The sequence below is a fragment of the Rhinolophus ferrumequinum genome, chromosome 22, assembly GCF_004115265.2.
Source record: "Rhinolophus ferrumequinum isolate MPI-CBG mRhiFer1 chromosome 22, mRhiFer1_v1.p, whole genome shotgun sequence".
Lineage (NCBI taxonomy): Eukaryota > Metazoa > Chordata > Mammalia > Chiroptera > Rhinolophidae > Rhinolophus > Rhinolophus ferrumequinum.
The window spans coordinates 50,960,009-50,980,847 of NC_046305.1; the positions used below are offsets into that span (position 1 = coordinate 50,960,009).

Below are 20,839 nucleotides of genomic sequence, written 5' to 3' on the forward strand. Positions count from 1 at the left end.
ACATACACACCTATGATAAAGTTTAATTTATAAATGAGGCAAGTAAGAGATTAACTAGCAACAAAATAGAACAATTATAACAATATACTGCAATGCAAGTTATGTGACTGTGGTCTTTCTCTCGCTCTCTCAAAATATCTTATTGTACCGTACTCACCCTCTCCGTGTGATGATGTGAGATGATACCATGCATACCTGATGAGATGAATGAGGTGGAAATTTCCATTTAATATTTTGGACTGCAGTTAACTGCAAGTAACTGAAACAGCGGAAAGCGAAACTGTGATTAAGGGGGGAACTACTGTACCCTTAATAGAGTATAGGAGACTAGAATTAATTAATTAACTTTTTTAAATGATCCAGTTTATACTTTCTGAAGGAAGAAAATACGATTCTTGAATCATTGGGAAGAATAGAAATGTTCTAAACTTTAAATATACATTATTTACAATACTTTCTGTATAGATTATCTGCTTGGTGCATTATTCACTGGGAAACTTGGATGCTAGTAGACATCCCCCATTATCCTGGGTGCTTCTCTTCTGTCACCTGGCAATGTGCGCTCAATGGAGCAAGGTTAATTTTACCAACAGTTCAAAACAAGACATAACTAAGGAGTCATTGAGGTGCCCAAAGATAAGACCCTTCCCTAGCAATGGATGTGTCACATTTGGTGTATTACAATCAATTGCAAGATGAGTCACAAGAAATTTGTTAGTAACAAGGAAGTGCTGAAATTTGCAGGCAATATAGTTAAAAATTAATTAGAGCAGACTCAGGTAATCTCTGTAATAACATCACTTTGCTATACATGCATTCTGACATACTTTCTGGGAGAGGAAAGGGTAGTTTATGGATAGCTACCAGAGACTGACATTATTTTGTAAGTGTACCCATGGAAATGCGTCACAAATGTGAACAACATGTGTCTTCGCTACAGTGGTGGAGAACAGTTGAGAATATCTGAGCTAAAGGATGTCTGAAAATGTACATTGCTTTTGTCACGTAGTTTCCATTTCCCCTTCTTGCGGCAATAGCGTCCTGATTTTAAAATGGGAATGCCACGCCCCACCCCTTACACACACACACACACACACATGCACACACGCACACGCTCCTAGACTTAAGATGGAAGCAACTTTATGCCTAGCTCCAGGGGAGGTTTAGGTCCCAATGCTAGCCCATCAAAGCTTTGCATCCCTGTGGCTACAGTGACTAGAAAAAAAAAAATCTCGGCTGTGGTAACTAGCAGAAGGAATTGAACCAAAGGCTACTGAAATTTTTATGGGAACTGTATTGACAAAGAAACCCCAAGTCTGGCAGTTTACTACTGCCTTTCTAGGTTGCCAACTTGTGCCATAGCTAAAGTTGAGTAGTCAGTCTCCAAAAAGGACGTTTACCCCATGTCCACCTCTGTCATAGCCACAGAGAATTAGGGACAAGCAAGATCATCTAGCAGGAAGAAGCAGGGGCCATGGTGGACCACAAGGAAGATCCCCACAAACCTCGAGGTTCACAGTTGGCTGGCCAAGAAATTCACTCCACCACCAGAGAGGGCGTTTCCATATTTCTACGTAGCAGGATATAATATGTGATGTGAACCAATGGTGACTGTGTACTATTTTCCATCCATTCTCTCCTTTCCAGAAGTGGGCTTTTCACTGTAGTTATGCATCATTCTAAAAGATACATTAGACATAGATAACTTAAGTTTTAGGTTGTTAGGCCTTAAGGGGCCATGTCCAAACTTGACAAGGAAGACTATCCACATCAGCCCCAAATCCTGATCTTGGAACTGAACCAAGTAACCAGATAAAGCCCTGGGTTGTCTTATTGGGGAGGGGATGTTGGTAAGTACTCTTTTATATAGGGATGAATGTTTTTAAACAACCACCATTCACCCCTTACTTCCTTTCCAACCAAATTCTACTTTTGTTTGAGAACCGCTCTCCACAGAGCCACGGGCTGGAATGAAGTCAGAGAGGTAGCCTGGGACCAGTTCATGCTGTCGGCCTCTTAAGAATTTTGTATTGTACTCTAAGTTTCACTGACATGTAAGCTGCATGAGGCCATGGATTTTTTGTCACTGCTGAATAAAGACGTCAAGTCGGGACGTCTTTATGTCTCCATCGGGCAGACATGATGGAGGCTTAAACTGGAAGGTTGTGGCAGAGGTAAAGAAGTGGCTAGATTTATATTATATTTTGAAGACTAAGGGACAGAATTTGCTAATATGGACCCTCAGAGAAGAAAGAAGTGGCAAAATAGTAAGTGAGCAACGTTTGACTCAAAATCACATGGCTGAATAATAAACCTTTAGTCACTAGAACTTCTGATTTTTTAGAATTCTGATTGAATACATGACCAAATTTACCATTTTAATCATCTTTAAGTATACAGTTCAGGGTCATTAAGTACACTCACAATCTATTTCCAGAAATAGGCTTTTTAAAAAAATAAACTTTTTTTGAGCTGTGTAGGTTCATAGCAAAATCGAGCTGAAAGTGCAGAGTTCCAATATATTCCTTGCCCCCACACATCCACAACCTCCGCCATTTAGAACTTTTTCATCATTCCAAATAGAAATTTTGCACCCGTGAAGCAATAACTTCCCATTCTATCCCCTCCCCAGACCTTGCTAATAGACCCAGCCTATTCTAATTTCTGTATCTGTAAATTTGCCTATTTTAAATGTCTCATATAAGTAGAATCATTTGTCCTTTTGTGTCTGGATTATTTCACTTATGTTTTCAATGTTCTTCCACGTTGTTGTATGTATCAACTTTTCATTCATTTTTAAGGCTGAATAAGATCCCATTGCATGTATCTACCACATTTTGTTTATCCATTCCTCTAATGATGGACACTTGTGTTGTCTCTACCTTTTGGCTATTGCAAATAATGCTGCAAAGAACATTGGTGTACAAGTATCTATTTGAGTCCCTGCTTTCGATTCTTTTGGATATGTATCTACAGTGGAATTGCTAGATCGTATGGTAATTCTATGTTTAACTTTTTGAGGAACTATCTAACTGCTTTACACAATAATTGCACCATTTTATATTCCCAGAAGCAGTATACCAGACTTCCAAATTCCCCACAACCTTTCCACACTTCCATTTTCCACTTTTTTGTAATATCGATCCTAATGGGTACAAAGGGTATCTCATTGTAGTTTTGTCTTGCATTTCTCTAATGGCTAGTGATGAGCATATTTTCATGCGCTTATTGACCACTTGTGTATCTTCTTTGGAGAAATGTCTGTACAAGTCCTTTGCCCATTTTGCATTGGGTTGTTTGTTGTTGTTGAGTTGTAGGAGTTCTTTATACATTTTGGATATTAATTCCTTACCACCATATCATTTGCAGATATTTTCTTCCATTCTGTGGGTTGTCTTTTTAGTCTCTTGAGTAACAGATGTTTTGATGCACAGAAGTTTTTTATTTTGATGAAATCAAAATTACCTATTTGTAATGACAAGTGGGGAAAAGAAGGAGGAGGAACACACGCTAGAATGGGGCTAATTGATTATTTATTTAGCAATATCTAATCAATTTATTTAGCAATATGCAATAGTAAAAGACAAAGGGAATTAATAGAATGTGATAATGACAGAAAGTAAAGGTGGTTAAGACTAAACTATATACATTGATATCAATGTCATGTCAAAGGAGTACACATAGTTGTAAGTTTAAGAGATCCCAACATATGTTCATTATTGATCAAAAATCACTAGGCTAAAGACACAAATAACATCAGTAAGGAGTATCCAAAAGCAGTAATACTCTCTAGAGGATAGTAAGTATTACAGTAGATGTCAAAAGCTCACCAAACTGGGGGAGAACAGCACTGAAAAAGTCATAAATCAAAACCTTGCCAGGTCTGTAGCTGAGAGAAACTCAGGCGTCTCCCTGCTTAGTTCCCAAGAATGCTGCAGCTGTTGCCGTTGTTGTTGTTGTTGTGAGAAACCAAGGCGTCTTCTGATGCTGTAAGCTGCAAGCTGTATACAAGTTTTCAACGTGTTAACAATCTGAAGAATGTTGTTGCTGTCGTTGTCGTCGTCGTTGTTGTTGTTAGAAGTTAGGACGTCTTCTGATGTTGTAAGCTGCAAGCTGCATAAAAGTTTTCTAGATGCTAACAAGTTCTCAAGAAGGCTAACAGTGGGGAGCAACACTGGAGAGGCCGGGAACCAGCCAGCCCTCACCAGGTTCACGGCTGGAAGTCAGGACATCCCCTGGTGCTGTAAGCTGCACGTTGCTGGAAGTCTTCAAAATGTTAGAATGATGAAAAATCACCAATGACAAATGACCAAATGATGAAATAATAATTATTATAACACTGCCAACTGAGGTCTGTCTTACATATTTTCTCAGATGTACCTTAGAGCCAAGTTTTATGTTCCTGCCTCCCCCTCCGGGAATGGCCAGTTCCGGGAGGGTCCGGCAGTTACTGATATGAATGTTGCCCATCCCGCCGAAGAGCCAATTCATCCGGACAAGCAACATCTACTGTTCTTGCTTGGGACCATCAGCCCAAGGTCTTCCATCAGCCTGTCATGTCATCCTGATATAACTTAACTACTTCTTCACTTCATCGGCTTATGTGGGTGAAACAGACAGAACAAAGAGAGAACTCTCTCAACCCCTGATCAAGAATTTCTTTAACCCTAAGCTAACCATCACCTCACAGCACAGACGGAAGAAGCACCATCATCTCATATCTCCCCTGCTCGGGAGAATGAGACCAAAGGGATCAGAAAAACAACCTCATCCCATATCTCCCCTGCTCAGGAGAATGAGATCCAGAAAGCGACATCATCTCATATCGCCCCTACTCGGGAGAATCAGACCAAAGGGGGAATTTATTCAACCCCTGATCACAGCACAGAAATCATCTCACATACAGGAACAGATAAAAGCTAATAATAGACAATAGCTCACATCAACCAATGAAGACAAATTTTCTTTAACATCTTCCCCACACTATTTTTTCTTTTGTTGGTTGTACTTGTCATGTCATGTCAAAGACAAAGCCAAGATTTATCCTTATGTTTTCTTCTAAGAGTTTTATAGTTTTACCTCTAACATTTAGATTTTTAAACCTCTAACATTTAGGTTTTTACCTCTAATATTTAGATTTTCAAAATTTTTAAAAGTTTAAATTAAGTTTTATATATGGTGTGAGGTAGCATTCCAACTTCATTCTTTTACATGTGGTTATCCAGTTGTCCCCGCACTATTTGTCGAAAAGACTATTTTTCCCCCATTGAATTGTCTTGGCACCCTCATCAAACTCAATTAAACATAAGTGACAGAACTTATTTCCATTTTCCTAATTTTATTCCATTAATCTATATGCTTATCTTTATACATTGTCTTGATTACTGTTGGTTTGTAGTAAGTTTTAAAATTGGGAAGAGTGAGTTTTCCAACTTTATTCTTTTTCAAGGTTATTTTGGCGATTCTAGGTCTCTTGAATGCCCATATGAATATTAGGGTCAGCTTGTCAATTTTTACAAAGAAGATAGCTGGGATGTTAATAGGGGTTGTTTTGAATCTATAGATCAGTTTGGGGAGTATTGCCATCTTAATGATATCTTATCCATGAACATGGGATATCTCTCCATTTATTTAGGTTTTCTGAATTTCAATAGTGTTTTGTAATTTTCAGGGTATAAGTTTTGCACTTTTTCATTTAAATTTGTTCCTAAGTATTTTATTCTTCTTGATGTTATTATAAATGGAACTGTTTCCTTAATTTAATTTTCATTTTGTTCATTGCTACTGTATAGAAGTAAAAATGAGTTCTGTATATTGATCTTGTACCCTGCAACTGTGCTGAGCTCATTTATTAGTTCTAATAGTTTTTCAGTTAATTCCTTATAATTTTTTATATATTTGATTTTGTCATCTCCAAAAGCATAACCCTGTCAATTCTATATATACAGACAGTCTCAGGAAACCAAGCCTTCAGGTCTATAAATGCCAGGAGATGAAGAACTAGGTTCCTTCCTGAAGTCCTTGGACAAACCCAGCTTAGAAGTATTATGAAGCCTGTCAAGGACTCGTAAATGCTTTTCAAGGGCAGAAGAGTCTCAAAGTTCAGCTAAAAGGAAATGTACTATAAAAGAATGAAACAGTCCAGGATTTCTATAATACCTGTCCACTAAAAGTTTAATGGGCTGCCACTTAGAAGTTTTTATTTCCTCCTTACTATATCTATGAAGGATGGTGAAAAACAGAGTATATACAAAAGGTCAGACAATTAAGTTTGCAAATTTCCCACCATTTAAGTACATGGTGTATATTGCTGTCATTAAGAACACCAGGACCTTGGATTCAGAAAGAGCAAGCAAGCAGCCAAATTCAGACTATGAGACATTTTACTAGACAAATGACCTGGTGTCCTCTTGAATTCATGTCTGGGGGAGAGTGCAGGCAGGGAGGTGGCTATCAAAGAACACAGTAGACTTAATAACAATCAAATGCAACTCGTAAAACTATTTGGATACTGACTTGAATAAACTAAGAGTAAAAGATATCTTTAAACAATTGGAGAAATTTTTAAATGGACTAATTATGAAATGATATTAAGAAACAATTTCGTTAGGTATGCTAATGTGAAAATAAATTCCTTACTCAGAGGTGTGTTAATGAGAATTTTATGAGTGAAATTATATCTGGAATTTGCTTTAAAATACTAAAAAAAAAAAAAAAGAAAGAAAGAAAAGAAAAGAGAAAGAAGGACAGATGAAACAAAATTGCTGATAATTTTTGAAGCTGGATGATGGGTACATGGGGCTTCACTCCACTACTCTCTCTCTCTCTCTCTCTCTCTCCTTTTGTATATGTTTAAAATGTTCCATAACGTAAAGTTAAAATAATACAATAAAATTTATAAAAGGAGATAGGAAAACAACAAAGACCCAGGTCTGAGACCAGGCTCAGCCACTTGCCAGCTAGGTTACCTTGGGCAAGCTATCTGATATCAGTAGTATGGTAATGATAAGAGTACTGTGTGGAAAGCATTTAATGTGGTAGGGGGACGCATAGTAAAGCTCAGTAAATGTTAGATAATATTGTCATTAGGAAAGAAATAAAAATTATATAATGACAAATTTGATTGTACGATCATTTTTAAATTTTCTGATGTCAAACTATCAATCATGAATTGCAGGAGTAGTTTTAACTGAGAACACTGGAAACAATATAAGTGTTGGATTGATTGGGGTTTAGTTAAATAAGTTATGTACATCTTTACAGAATTTTATGCGTCTATAAAATTAATCATGCTTCTAGGTCAGGATCTAGCAACTCTATTGCTTAGCATCGTTTTGGAGGTATTAACTGATGCAAACAGACAAGGAAGGAATCAGAGGTAAACACCAGAAAGAAAAGGGTAAAATTTACCTCTGTGGATTTATATACTAAACATTTATATACTTTACATTTATATACTAAACATTTATATACTATTACATTTATATACTAAAAAAAAAATCTAAGTGAATCAACTGAAAAACATAAACAAAAAGAGAATTCAAAGTAAGGTTAGTTGAGTACAAAATGAATATAACAGAAATCACTAGCTTTCAATATGTCTAATTGGCAATTATATTGGAAAAGACCCCATTTAAACTGCAAAATAATAATAATAATAACAACAACAACAACAGATAAACTTAGAAAAAATGTTAGCGAGAAATGAACAATATAAGAAGGGCACAAAAGAATACTTGAAAAAATATGAAGGCATTTCTTATTCTGAGAGGGGAAGATTCAGTAGTATAAAGAGGTCAATTTTCCCTAATTAAGATATAAATTTAATGTCATCCAAATAAAAATAGCAGCAGGGTTGATGATAATTTGACAAGCAGATTCTAAAGATCACACAAAAAAAATAAAAAGCAAGCATATTCACGAAAGAAAATCTAGAGATTAATAGGAGGAAGACTAACCCTATTAGATATCAAAACACATTATCAATTGTGTGATTATGGTCAAGTATAGACACACATGTGAATGTACCAGAATACAAAATCTATAGATAAACTTGGAGTAAATGTGTTGTCCACGTAGCCACACATAAGGAAATTCTAAAGGATGTTCTTTAGGCAGAAGGAAAAAAAATGCCAGATCAGTTAGCAGAACTGTGTCGATGCACCTAGCGGGGCATCAGACATCTCACACCTGCCTTGGGTCCTTTTGAAGCTCAACAGAAACTACTTGCCCACTGTTGAATGCGCAGCCTCCTGTTTACACGCTTGAATATGTTTGTTATTCGTTGGGTCTGGAATGCCATTCCCAGCTCCCCACTGGCCAAACTCATACTCAAGCTTCCCAAAAGTTCAGGAGTCACTCTTCTGTGAGGTATCCTTCTGTGAGGAGACAGAGTACATGCAATGTTGCCTACATGTTGCCTTCCCTCCAGGTTCTTGCATCGCCATCTTGTGCTTCATCTATTACTTGTTCTTTATGTCACTGCCAGAGAAATCCTGCTAAAATATAGATCTGATTGTGTCTCCTTCCTGCTCAAAAATATTTGATGCCTACTCAGTGCTGGTGTCTATAAAATAAATGATAAACTTCTTGGGACATGGGAGGCATTGAACGCCCTCCAGGACTCATCTCCAACCTACTGTCCTCACCTCAGCTCTACTAGGAATGTCTTAACATCCTGTACTTGAACCGCTCCAGCCCTCACCATGCACACACACAGCTCTCTCAGTGCCTCTGTTTGCCCAGAACCTTCAGCTGATACACCCCCCTCCTCCCACCCCACTCCCCATCTGTCTTCTCTGCCCATTCAGACCTTTCAAAGCTCCGTCCTCAATGAAGCCTCATCTAAAATCCCATGAAGAATTAATGACTCATCCCTGAACTTGCATAATTAGTATTTATTTCATTATGATTGGTATTATTAGTTGTTTATATGTCTGTCACTAGTCTACAGTGTTCTCAAAGTCAAGGCCACGTCTTACCAATTTGTTTCATCCTCCTAGCCTTACATGCACTGCTTACCACATGGCAATGAATAGTTATGCACAAAAAATAAATAATTTTTGCATAGAATGAGATTAAATAGTGCCTGACACATAGTTAGTATCCAATAAATATGAACTCTTTCTAGTGGTAAGAATGACAGGCATTTTGTGGAAAATGGTAAAACCGGTTGTGCTGATTTATTATTAGTCAGCTAAGCTCTTTTAGAATTAATCCTATCATTATAAAGAGTTTCAAATTTCCTCTTTTGTTAACAGCAAAAGTTTCAGTTCTAGAACTTCAGAAGGCCTTAAGATATTTTTCAACACCCAAGTTTATGTGTCACTTAATCCGGTCCCCCTAAAATGAAATTAAATATTGAAGTCTCCCTATAGCCATTTAACCCCTGAAATTTAGTACATTTCTTAGTACAGAGTAAGCACCTAATAAATGTTGAAGGAATGAACAAATAAGTGAATTAAGATGAATTGTTTGTGACGCTTTCTCCAAACAATGAGCACATCAAATGCAACGAATGTGTTTTATGCAACTTTTTGTCTCCAGCACCTCACACAGTATCCAACACGAAATGAGTGGTTACTAAATAACTATTTATTAAGTTATAGACAAGAGATAAATACTCAGTTTACTTTAAAAACGGAAAGAAGGAAAAAGAAAACACATTTCTTGTATCATGCTAACTTGTACCAACAATTTAGGAATAGATTTATGAATTGGGGTATAAAACACAGAAATGTCTACCTTGGGAGATAAAAGAAGTGAACTTGGAGACTACTAAGTCTCCAAGGTCACATTGGTCCCCAAACTGTTCAATGAGAATCTAGCCTATCTGAAGACCTGTGGCCTCTAACTACTTACCCAGCATCCGCCCTAGGACAACAGTCAGGGCAGGCTGTGGTCACCTCTCTTAGCCTAAGAATACGCCTGTTAGGGAACTTCCTCCTGTGGCTCAAATGAAAAACTAAAGGCCTTGTGTGGAGAAAAGGAAAGCAGTAGGAGGGTCCCTTGAAGCACAAACAAACGGGGAGACTGAATGGACAATCTCTGGATTACTCCCTCTGCTTCACGAAACGCACACCAACTCCCTTCCAAAGTCCATCAGTAAGGCGCACCATTGTACCATCGTGGAAAGAATGAAAGAGCAGGGTGGGGTCGGCCGGCTGGAGTCACATCTTGGGGAAGCTGGCCAGGTTGGCAATGCCACAAGCGTTGTTCTTATTCCGAGCCATGAGGATATAGCCTTTGTTTCCCCAGTTTTCTCCCCAGCTGTAGGACCAATCAAGACAAATACTTATTACCCTCAGGTATTTATGTATGAAAACACTGAGTACCGTGCTAGGAACTGATGGTATACAAAAGTGAATAAGACTGTTTTTGACATTAAAAGAGTTCAAAGTCAAGAGATAGAGAGAGGGCATAATGCTATAGGTCTCAAAGGTAGGAGAGATTGCTTTTGATCAAAGGATCAAAAAAGGCTTGCTGTATGAGGTGGCATTTGAACTGAGGCCAAAGGCTGGATAGAATCTGGTCCTATGGAAATGCGATGCCAGTGGAGGCGTGTGAAGTGAGTAACAGCAAAGGCAGGAAAGCATGGGACATGTGTTAAGATCACATGGCTGAAAACTTGGGTGCCTGCGGGGTGTAGTGGGAGTTGTGTCTGGCAAGGTAGGTGGAGATCAGCTGGACTTATTTTTATGGCCAGACTAAAGAGTTTGGCCCATCATAGACTGGGAGACACTGAAGGTTTCTGAATGGGAGAGTGATCTGATCTGATCTGTGTTGTAGGACAAGCAATCTTGAAAACATGAGTCTAGAGCATGAGAAAGAGGCAAGAGAGTCTGAAGCTGTGATCACAGGAGTAAAACCCATAGGAGAGATGAATGCAGCTAGGAGAATGGATGAGATTGCTAATGGAACAAGTGGAGAGAATGGAAGATTAGGGGGGAGAGAGAGAGAGAGAGAATGGTCTGTGTATCTTCCTAAATTGTTTTCCTGAGTTTCCTGTCCCTTTTCCCCAACCAGCCAATTCTCTGATTACCCAATACATTTAGACCTGTCCCCTACACCTGTTCCCTTCTCCACGGCTCCCCAGTGATCCTGATCCTGCCTGGGCGTGTCCCTTATTCCTCCCAGCTTTCCTAGATACAGCCTCCCCGCTTGGCACCTGGGTAAGGACAGGGTAAATGCTTGGGACTGGGAAAGGGAAAACACAGGACAGAAGCCATGGGAAAAGGAACATCTTAGAAGGGTGCTGGGGTTTGCCCTTAGTTGGGACCATGATATAAAAGTTGCTTTTGAAGCACCTCCCAGCCTCACGTTCTATCCTGCCAGCCAGCAGCCCAGCCCTGGCCTGTGAACTCCCCAGAGGCAGGACTCAGTGATGTTGCCAGGCTGCTGTTGACCCCTGAGGAAGGCAAAAGTATAATTCTCATAAATCTGTCCCCTAATCCCCCGCCAAAGTCACAAGGGAGCCAAGGTTAACCTGTCATTTTATTTGTTCCCAATAATAGTGAAGGAAACACGAAGTTTTGCTATCTACTTTCTGGAAAGCATGTTTCTCCACAGACTTCAAAATCTTTGGCCAGTTCACCTATGTGTCTATCCTAAGTGTAACTAGAAGGGCAGAAAGCTGCCTAACAGGAAAATAAACCTCCACATTGTTCCCGACTGCTTTTAGACAAACTGATGATGGAAACCTCCCTAAGAAACTGATCACGTTAGAGAACAGAGAAAGAAAAAATTCATAATTCCAAAGCTCCTGCTGGTCCTTGCTGCCTCTTTCTGTTCTGGTTAACTAGGTCAGTCCTTCTTGGGGGCCGAGAGATCACTGAGCTCGCGCAGACGTCCTGCTCCTTTGTGACTAAGCACCTTCCACAAGGACCAGCTGCCCAACACAAACTCTGAATACTGCTGTCTGGCCATTAAATGTTAGGATAGACTCTGACTGAGAATTTGGAGACAATTTTGTCTTGATTTGAGAGAGAGAAAGGACTCTTGGGAAGTTGGAGTTGAGGCTGAGTGTCCAGAGGGAGACTGAGTGACAAATGTAGTGTTACCATCATTACCTGTTTTTAATTATCCAGTGCTTTCTTCCCTTCTGGATCCCGTATCCCACGGCCAAAACCGCATGGTTCAGATTATCGCTGTTGCAGTTTTCATCATAATACACACCTAGGAAACAATCAGCCAAGGTGAGGCTTTCTGCCACCCACTCCAGGAGACCAACCCTCTGTGGAATCCCATCCCATCAGTAGGGCTTCCGACATGGAAGCTCTATGCTGCGGCAGCTGTTAGCTTCTCTCCGGCAGACTCTATCTGACTATGGAAACTAAGCACTGAAAAGGCCCAGTGACCTTTGCGAAGCTGCCCGGCCCATGTCCTGAGAGACCGGTGAGTGTGTCCTGTGGGAACAGCACCCTACCTTTGCTGTAAAACTGGAAGGAGGTCAGGCTTGCATCGATGGCCACAGAGACGGGTCCCACACGGGCCACCGCCCTCTTCAGGGCTTTTTCATTCCCCTCGGGGATCTCTTTGTACCCTCTGCACTTGGCTGCTTTGCCTGTTGGGTTGTACATACAACTTTCATCCTGGAAAAAATAGGGTTGAAATAGGATTAAGACAAAGCAATAGGCAGTGAACTGGTGAGCGAGAAACTCTACCAGTGTTTCGAGTGACGTCAGTGAACTAACAGGGGCCGCAAACTGGCCTCCAGAGAGGGTCTGTTCGCTCTTCACCAGTTTCGACAACTGTAAAAAAGAATATGAAAAGTGGACGCCTTGCACCATACACAAAAACCAGTTCCAGGTGGTCTCGAAACATAAATGTGAAAGCAAACACCGTAAAACTTAAAAAAGAGAGAATACTTTTATTACCTCAGTGTAGAGAAAGATTTCTGAAATAAGATTTTGTTTTAAGGCACAAATCACCTTCTAGCCCTCTAGTATGTGTGCGCCTGGGAGGGCAGGGAGGCATCAGCTGCTGTGTGTGTGTGTGTGTGTGTTGGGGGGGTCGAGGCCAAAGCCCAGCTAGAGGGAAGGCCTGGGGCCTATGCACCTGTCTCAGGGGGGCTAATGTGAGGTGAAGAGCTTGTGATGGACCTCGTGCTCTCATGAGAGATGGAAGAAAAAGTACAGAGCCTGACAGGAAAACAAATTCATAAAGAACTTAGCGATCTGGCCTGTGAATTTCCAACACTGTGGTTTGCAGGTCCAGTTAACAATGGTATGCTTCACTGGCAAACCACAATCATGAAATCTAATGACCACCCACGTGAAAGTGGCAGATTTTTTTGGCAATTCATTTTCCTACAGACCACCCTTTCAAAACCCTAAAGATGCATCTGGAGGAATACATTACCTACATATTAACAATAAGAGCAGCATTTGACATGAGATTCTAAGATTACATGGTATCCCGTCTTAATAATTTCTCAAGATTCCTTTGTTTGCAGCCATATTTCCCTTGATGACTCCTAGTGCCAAAAACTGCACAGATCTACAAAAAAAATTAAATATCTTAGGAATAGTTTCAGAACGATGTCGTGCAATGATACTTTAAAGCCAGCATAATGTGTGCAATGTGCTGGGATGAACTTCAATTACTGTATTATCTGGCTCTTGCCCTATCAGATCTCTTTCTTTCTAAATTTTATTTTTCTTTACCTCCCTCCATTCAGTCACAAGTTCATATGTGAAGTTCTTTCAGTTTTGGACAATAACTGCTTTTAAAGGCTGTAAAGTAGATGCAAGACAACAAATGCCCAAGATTCAGAATGTTAAAAGGGGAACACATATCTTATATGGCTAATTCTCATTTTGATTGATTATGAGACCCAAATCATTCCACATTGCTCCAAAGTGCTGAAGAGATCATTTCAGGGGTCAGGAGAACAGAAATGAGAAGTCAAATGCTCCTTGCATTCCAAAACAGGGTCTCAAATATTACGTAATTTTCATTTAAATTATTCAGTCTCTGAGCTAGTAGTTAAACTCTCTCTCAATAAACTGGTTAATATAGTACTGAATAAATGATGCAAACTGTGCATGGATCAACTATTAGCTCTGATAGTATTTATTTTTCTTTAAAATAGTTAAGTTGCACAAACCTTAAAATTGGCTGCCTGGATTAATCAACATGGAAAAAATTATCAACGTAAATCTGGTGTGTTTTTTTTTGCATATACTGTTGGAATTTGTTTTAAGTTTTTGATATCAAGTGATGACAAAAAGTTGTCAAAAGAGTAGTCGACAATTTAAAAACGAGGGTTTTGCCAAGTTCACATTATCTCACTAAATGGCCGGATGTGTTCAGAGTTAAAAAGCTAAAGTGTTCGGGCAGATTTAGTACGCTACACACTACAGCAGTCCCAGCGTTCAAACAGGACTTGGGACCCAGCAGTTTTGAAAACTGTATACCGATTAAATAAATCGTTTTTCAGGGACCTCCAGTTTCTCCGCCTTTCTCAGGTTTCTCATACCTGACAGCTAAAACACAAACAAACAAACAAAAAGACATAACATGGAGTCATAATGGGATGAAATTTACAAAATGAAGTACTGAGGTGTTGAAACGATCAATGGCATGAGGTGTTGAAACGACGTTACTGTGTAAGTTGTTAAGTACCCAGTGAAATGGACCTGTTCAGTCATTTACATTAATGAACATTTTATTGCAGTAGACATCATTTCAGACGACTAAAAATGGAGAAATAACACTTACTGCTACTGGGGTTTTTTAAAGGCACAAATGGCCAAGGAAAAAATTCATAATTTCACTGCACTAAAATTAAGAACTTTTCTGGATTGAAAGACATCAGAAAATAAGCGAAAAGACAAACATCGACCTACAACACACAGAGTATTAGTAGTCAAACATTTTTTTTTAATTCCTAAAAACCAGTAAGAGAAACTAACCTAATTAAAAGTGGAAAAATGATATGATTTAAACAGCGAATGCAGACAGCCACATAAACGTACTGATGAAGATGTGACTCGATGGGATTTCTTACACACTGCCCGTGGGAATATACATTTTTCCAAACCTTTTGGTAAACCATTTGACATTATCTGGTAAAGCTGAAGATGCACGTACCCTAAGAGTCGGTCGATTCTGTCCCATGGTATTATATTCTAGTAAAGACATTCTTGCACTTGTGCACAGAAGACACGCTTGGCAATGCTTGCAGCAGATAAACAGATCTCACAGATAAATTTTGGCTCTGCTGCACAACTAGTGGCATGAATTTGAGTATGCTGTTTCATCTCCTTAAGTGTCAATTCCCTCACTTACAAAGTGAGGCTAAGTCTACTTTACAGGGCTGCCATGAGGATTACATGAGAAAATGCACGAAGCACACAGCTTAGCACAACACAGCCATCATTCTTATTACTAAAACTTGCTGTTCCTGTTTCAAAGATGCCTGCTACAAAGGCCCCCTATTATATTATCTGTCAGCCCCAGGTACAGTAAAAAGCCCTCAGATCTTCATTCTTTTGGGTAAGACAGACCTCCTTCCTGTTGCTAAATGATCTTATAGGAGGAAGTGAGTTGATCTCTAAAATTACAACAAATATGAAGCAACTTGTTTCTCTCTCCTTTTGTATATGTTTGCATGTTAACTTAGACAATTTGCTTCAGTGAGCTCCAGATCCGCAGTAAGATTCATGAAGTTAGCATGGTGGGTTTGGGATTTGGGATGGGAACGGAGGAGCTGAGGCTTCCAGAAACCTGCTCAGAGATCTGTGGAATAACCTGTCCTCTGTTTTCTCTCCAGGGCAGAGAAGCAGATCGCCTCTGGCAGCCTAAGCTCCTCCAGACTGTGGGAACCTTCCTGGCCTTCTGTGGGCACTTATCCCATGGAGAAAGTAGGATAAGTTAATAGCAAACGCGATTTCTAGAATTGTCTCCAGTGCATAACAGGAGGGGAAGGAGGAGCCATGACAGAGCTGTGTAAGTGTGGGGACAGTCTCACCTGTCCCACATACGGGTAGGCATCTTCAGAGTCGATGCCCCGGTTCTTTTGCACGTACTGGAAGGCGTTGGTCATGTAGCCCCCTCCGCAGCCATCATTCTCAGACACACAATCCACCAGGTTCTGGGGACTCAGATTTAAGAGTTCGCCAGTTTTCTTCTTGAGCTGGCCCTCCAGGGCACCCACAGAGCTAAACGCCCAGCAGGAGCCACACTGACCCTGAGAGGCGGAACAGAGAAACTGTCAGTCACTGCAGGTGCCACTTTTTGTTTCTTCCCTCTACCTGGGTGATGAAGTTCCAGACAGTTTCGAAACTCCAGCACACACGTCCCCTTGGTTGTTCTTCATTTAACATTTGTTGCATTGTCCTTGCGCTGGTAACGATTACTACTGTTGTTACCATTCACTGTAGTGAAGCAGAGAATACTGCCTTTGCAACCCCTTCCTTACCCATGTGGCCTTGGGTAAGTTACTATACCTCTCTGTGCCTCAGTTTCCTTACCTGTAAAATGTGGATAATAATATACTTAATGGGATTAAAAAATTAATTCATGTCAAGGATTTATAAATTTCTGACACATAATAATCTCTTAAAAAGTGCAAGCTATTATTAGGGTTTGTTCAGCTAGAGTATAGATTTTTCTTTCCTGTTCTATTTTTTAAGATTGAAGAGTTCTTGAAGACACAGATTATGACTTGTTGTCTTGAATCTCTACTGGCTAGCACTACACCTGGTAGATTCTGGGGGGGGGGGAAACAGTTTTTGTTGAATGAGTGTTAAATCAGTAGTTCATCTGGTTGATACAATCAACGTTGTGAAGGCCATGGGAAAACTGGCATTCTCATGCTGGTAAGAATGTCAGAGTGTAAAACCTTTTTTGGAAAGGAGGCTCTGTGACCTAGCGATTTTAATTTGGGGATTTATTTTGCATAAATATTTGTACCTTTGCACAAAGGTGCTTATAGCACCACTATTTGTAAAAAAGAAAATGCATAAACAACCTACATGTACAAAGCTGGAGATGAGTTACGTAAATAATGGAATAGGCTATATTCTCTTAGCATGGGGAGAGGTACCGTCATTCCTTGCCCCCTCTTCCTGGGGCCCCCGTACCTTAAGAACAAAGCAGCAGCGAAGGAAGAGACCGTGCCAGTTTACCTACCCACACCCAGGAGACTGGAGGGTACCTGGTTTTTGACGGGAGTGACGTATCCCTTCTTTCGATAATCGATCGAAGCTGGGACTTTGCCTTCCCAGTCTGGGATGTAGAGGGTGTCGTTACTGCGGGAACGAGATGGGGGTACTTTGAGTCCAGTCATCTGCTGAACCACCTCTTCACTGGTCTGGGACAAAGAAGAAAGAGGCCAGGCCTAAGCAGCGACCTGAGGCCAACAGGGCAGGTAAGCCAGGTGTGGAGGCTCAACTCACCATGTCCCCCAAGTGGTTCATGGCCAGTTCATAGCTATGGACGCCAAGGGAGGCCTCAAGGTTATGGATGGAAATGTGCTTCAGGTTTTTTTCCCAAATTAAACGCCGAGAGGTTTCATCCACCTAAAGAGACCACAGTCAGTACTGGCCTACACTGCGTGCGGTATACAAAGTCACATGATGTAATACTGTGGAGGTTTTTAGGAGAAAAGATTCAAGTTCCAGGGATAGAGTTTACCGTCTAGTTGGGCAAATGACCACGGGATTATTAAGAGCGTGCAAAAAGAAACATGAACAAATAATTGAATGCAAAGCTCTGGAGAGATGGATAGAAAAGTTGCTTATGGATTATCAGCATTCATCTGAGAAATCGTCCCAAAGGAAAGAGAGAAGGCAGTTGTAACAAAAAGGAAGGATAGGACTTGATGGAGGGTAAGTCGAGGCGTAGGAATGAAAACCACATGTTAACAGTTAGGGGACGGGGGCAGGGTTGCTTGGCTGGGGTGGTGAAAGTATTTGGACAGAAGCAGGGAGCCTGGAGGTCTCAGGGTTCCCCCCCTCAGTGCTCCCCTCCGGGTCCTCGGCACCTTGCTATTATACTGCCTCCTGTAGGTCTTCTTCCACAGCTCCCATTGCGTGTCCAGTATCTCCTCGGGGGTTAGAGCAAAGCTCGCCAGGGGCAGCAGCAGAAGAACCTTGAGCCCCCACATCCTGGGAAGAGGACAATTAGAGGAGACTCTTCTATTTGCCAAGGAGTTCCTAGCCTGGCTTAGGATGAGGAGATAGCTACCTGGAGACATAGTCCCAGACAGGTGGTTCTTCACCTTTGGGAGCCATAGACTCCTCTGAGAAGCTAATAGTTTTGCAACCCACTATAAACCCTCTCACCAGAAAAATGCATGCACACACAGTCATTCTGGGGAGTTCCAGAACCTGAAGTGCAGAACCCCTTCCTCTGCTGTATGAGGCTTTATGAGGAAGGTAGACAGAGAACAGTGGTGGTCAGGAGGGGTCTGGGATTGGATGGGGTGCTGATATACCTGGTTCCTAGTCATTTGACCTAGGGAGACTCAGGGCACTCGCGCGTGCGTGCACGCACGCACACACACACACACACACACACACACACACACAACTTCCACAGACAACTAGAAACAGGGTAGAAAATGGACCATCAGCATGGGCTCAGCATTTGTCTCGGTGCCCCCAGCAGCCTTGGAAGAGACGGACAAGGTAAGTGCAAGGGGGATGAAGGAGGTTGGAGAACACACAGAGGAGAGATTTCCAGCTAAGTTCTGCACCCTGACCACTTCTGTCAGGCATTCTTCTCTTCAGTGGCTAAATTCTTTCACTTTTCCAGAGCTTAGCAGGAGTCGACAAGGGCAAAGTTGACCATATTTCCTATTTTCTAACTGAGAGAATGGATTTCCTGTTTCCTCAACATTCTTAGCAGTTCTTCTTTCTCTTCTGGTTCCCTCCTCAGGCAGGAAACTGTCCTAATCTCGACCAGCTGCTGTGGGAAGGTTTTTGGTGGTTTTTTTTTCTCTGACAACAAAAAATCTCTGTGACCGCCTCCCAGGCCAAAAAGCCTCAGAACCAAAGTTTGTTAAAAGAACATAAGACAGAAAAGCAACGTTCTATGACCATTAAATACACAGCTTTATAGAAGTTTGGTCTAGCGTCGCTCACTTCTTGCAGTGGCTTACTTATGTGCCCTCCATTTTAAGAACAATTTATAGTCTTGCATAACTTTTGAATTTATAGTCCATTTTTGTGTGCTCTTTGCAAACTGGCAAATAACCAGCAGGACATTTACTATTTGGATTGTTAGGGGCTTTGAGACGTCACAGATTAGGAAGTACTGAGCTACCGTCTCCCTGCACCACTCCACCTCCCCCCACCACAAGTTAACCCTTTTCGTACCTTTGGCCAAAACAGAAAACCCCACAAAGAGGTCCCCCTTTGAAGGATGGGTAAAGGATCCCCTGTACTCTTGGCTTTCACTAGTAACCACGTATACATACAAATCACAAATGCTTTAGAAGAAATCCTAAAAATTTCCAGGCAGATTGTATACGGCCAGGAAATGACCTAAGGGCATCATTTTCATCCACGCAGCCTTTTGAACCCCAAGTCACTACACCCCTAACACTTCTACGATGCAGAATTGGCAGGAACGAAAAGCTAAATGTACTAGGAAGTCGAAAAAACGTTACCTGCTGGCTGGGATCTGTTCTCTGGGCTCGTTTCTGCAGGGAACTGTGGATAATGTGAGCGGATGACTAGGGGTGCTGGATTTATTCCATTGGAATTGCGGAAGTCAGCTCCAGCTGTTGGTCGGAAAAATTGGATGGGAAAGAAGGGAGGGTAGAAATGCTGAGAAGGGGGCACGGGGGAGAGGAGGAGGTAGTGGATTTGCATGTTTCTGCATGGAGGGTTGCTTTTTTTTCAGTTTCACATTGCCTCTTTCTGAGGGCAGACCAAAAAATAGTAAAAAAAAAAAAATCCCCCAAATTACATTACTTAAGTTGGGGATTATCTTCTCTTTAGTAGCTAGAGGGACACACTTCTGGTCTCCCCCATCCTTCTTTATTAATTATATTGGGGGATCACATGTTTTCCTGATCTTTCCATCACCGTCTCTTTGAAACTTGTTTTGTATTTGTCTCTGACGTTCCCACCAGAGGAGAGGGAATAAACACAGAAGGCTAGGAAAGAGTCGTAAGGGAAGTCAGAGGTTCCAAAAGCATCTGTATTTTATAAGCTTGTTGGCTAAGTCGTTGCTGCTTCATGGAGGGTATTAGCTCTCCCAGCCAAACATGGTTTTGCTGAGGAAGCATGTGCCCAGAAGGTCCAGATGAAACCGGTTCTAAAAGTAACCCAAAGCAGTATTCCTGGGAATTTCTGACAGCACATGAATCAATGGCATAAGCACTGACAAGCTCACACGTGACATCCCTTACTAAGCTCTCAGGTGGTGGGATGCCTGATGAAGAGTGCCTGGCTGTTACTAAAACCCCCAGCCCAGGTCATCTGAGCTTCTCCACATACTTCCCACATACTTCCCCCAACACCCAGGCATGTGACAGATCATGAGTCTAGCTCAGTCCCCAAACCACACCCCCAAACTCCATTTTCTTCCATAACCAGATGTGGGGCAAGAGGAAAAGAGGGTCCTTGGAGCAGGAATACATGGGCTCTGGATTCAGTTTCTGGCAGGATTACACACGTATTCCTCAAGAACGCAGTTCTCTGCCTCTGGGTTTGAAGGTGTGCTGATGAACTATATGGTCCCAGAGGATTGCCAGGTCCGGACCTGAACAGTGTCGATTTCCCCGTCCCTAATTCCTTTTCAGCCAGAGAGGAGGACCTCCTGGAGGAAGGAATCCAGATGGCCACTGCTGATCTCAAATCCCAATTCTCCTCCGCTCTCCCAA

At 41.2% G+C, this 20,839-nt stretch overlaps 1 protein-coding gene across 1 annotated transcript; it reads right to left on the reverse strand.

The window, feature by feature from the left end:
- Positions 1 to 9,572: 9,572 nt before the first annotated feature.
- On the reverse strand, positions 9,573 to 19,773 carry CTSK (cathepsin K). Its single transcript, XM_033092652.1, has 8 exons — positions 19,619 to 19,773; positions 17,990 to 18,113; positions 17,403 to 17,525; positions 17,162 to 17,317; positions 15,974 to 16,192; positions 12,425 to 12,590; positions 12,069 to 12,174; positions 9,573 to 10,269 (listed from the first exon to the last, which is right to left on the reverse strand). The coding sequence occupies exons 2-8, from the start codon at positions 18,110 to 18,112 to the stop codon at positions 10,170 to 10,172; spliced, it is 993 nt and encodes a 330-aa protein (XP_032948543.1). The 5' UTR covers position 18,113; positions 19,619 to 19,773; the 3' UTR covers positions 9,573 to 10,169.
- Between the last annotated feature and the right edge of the window lie 1,066 nt (positions 19,774 to 20,839).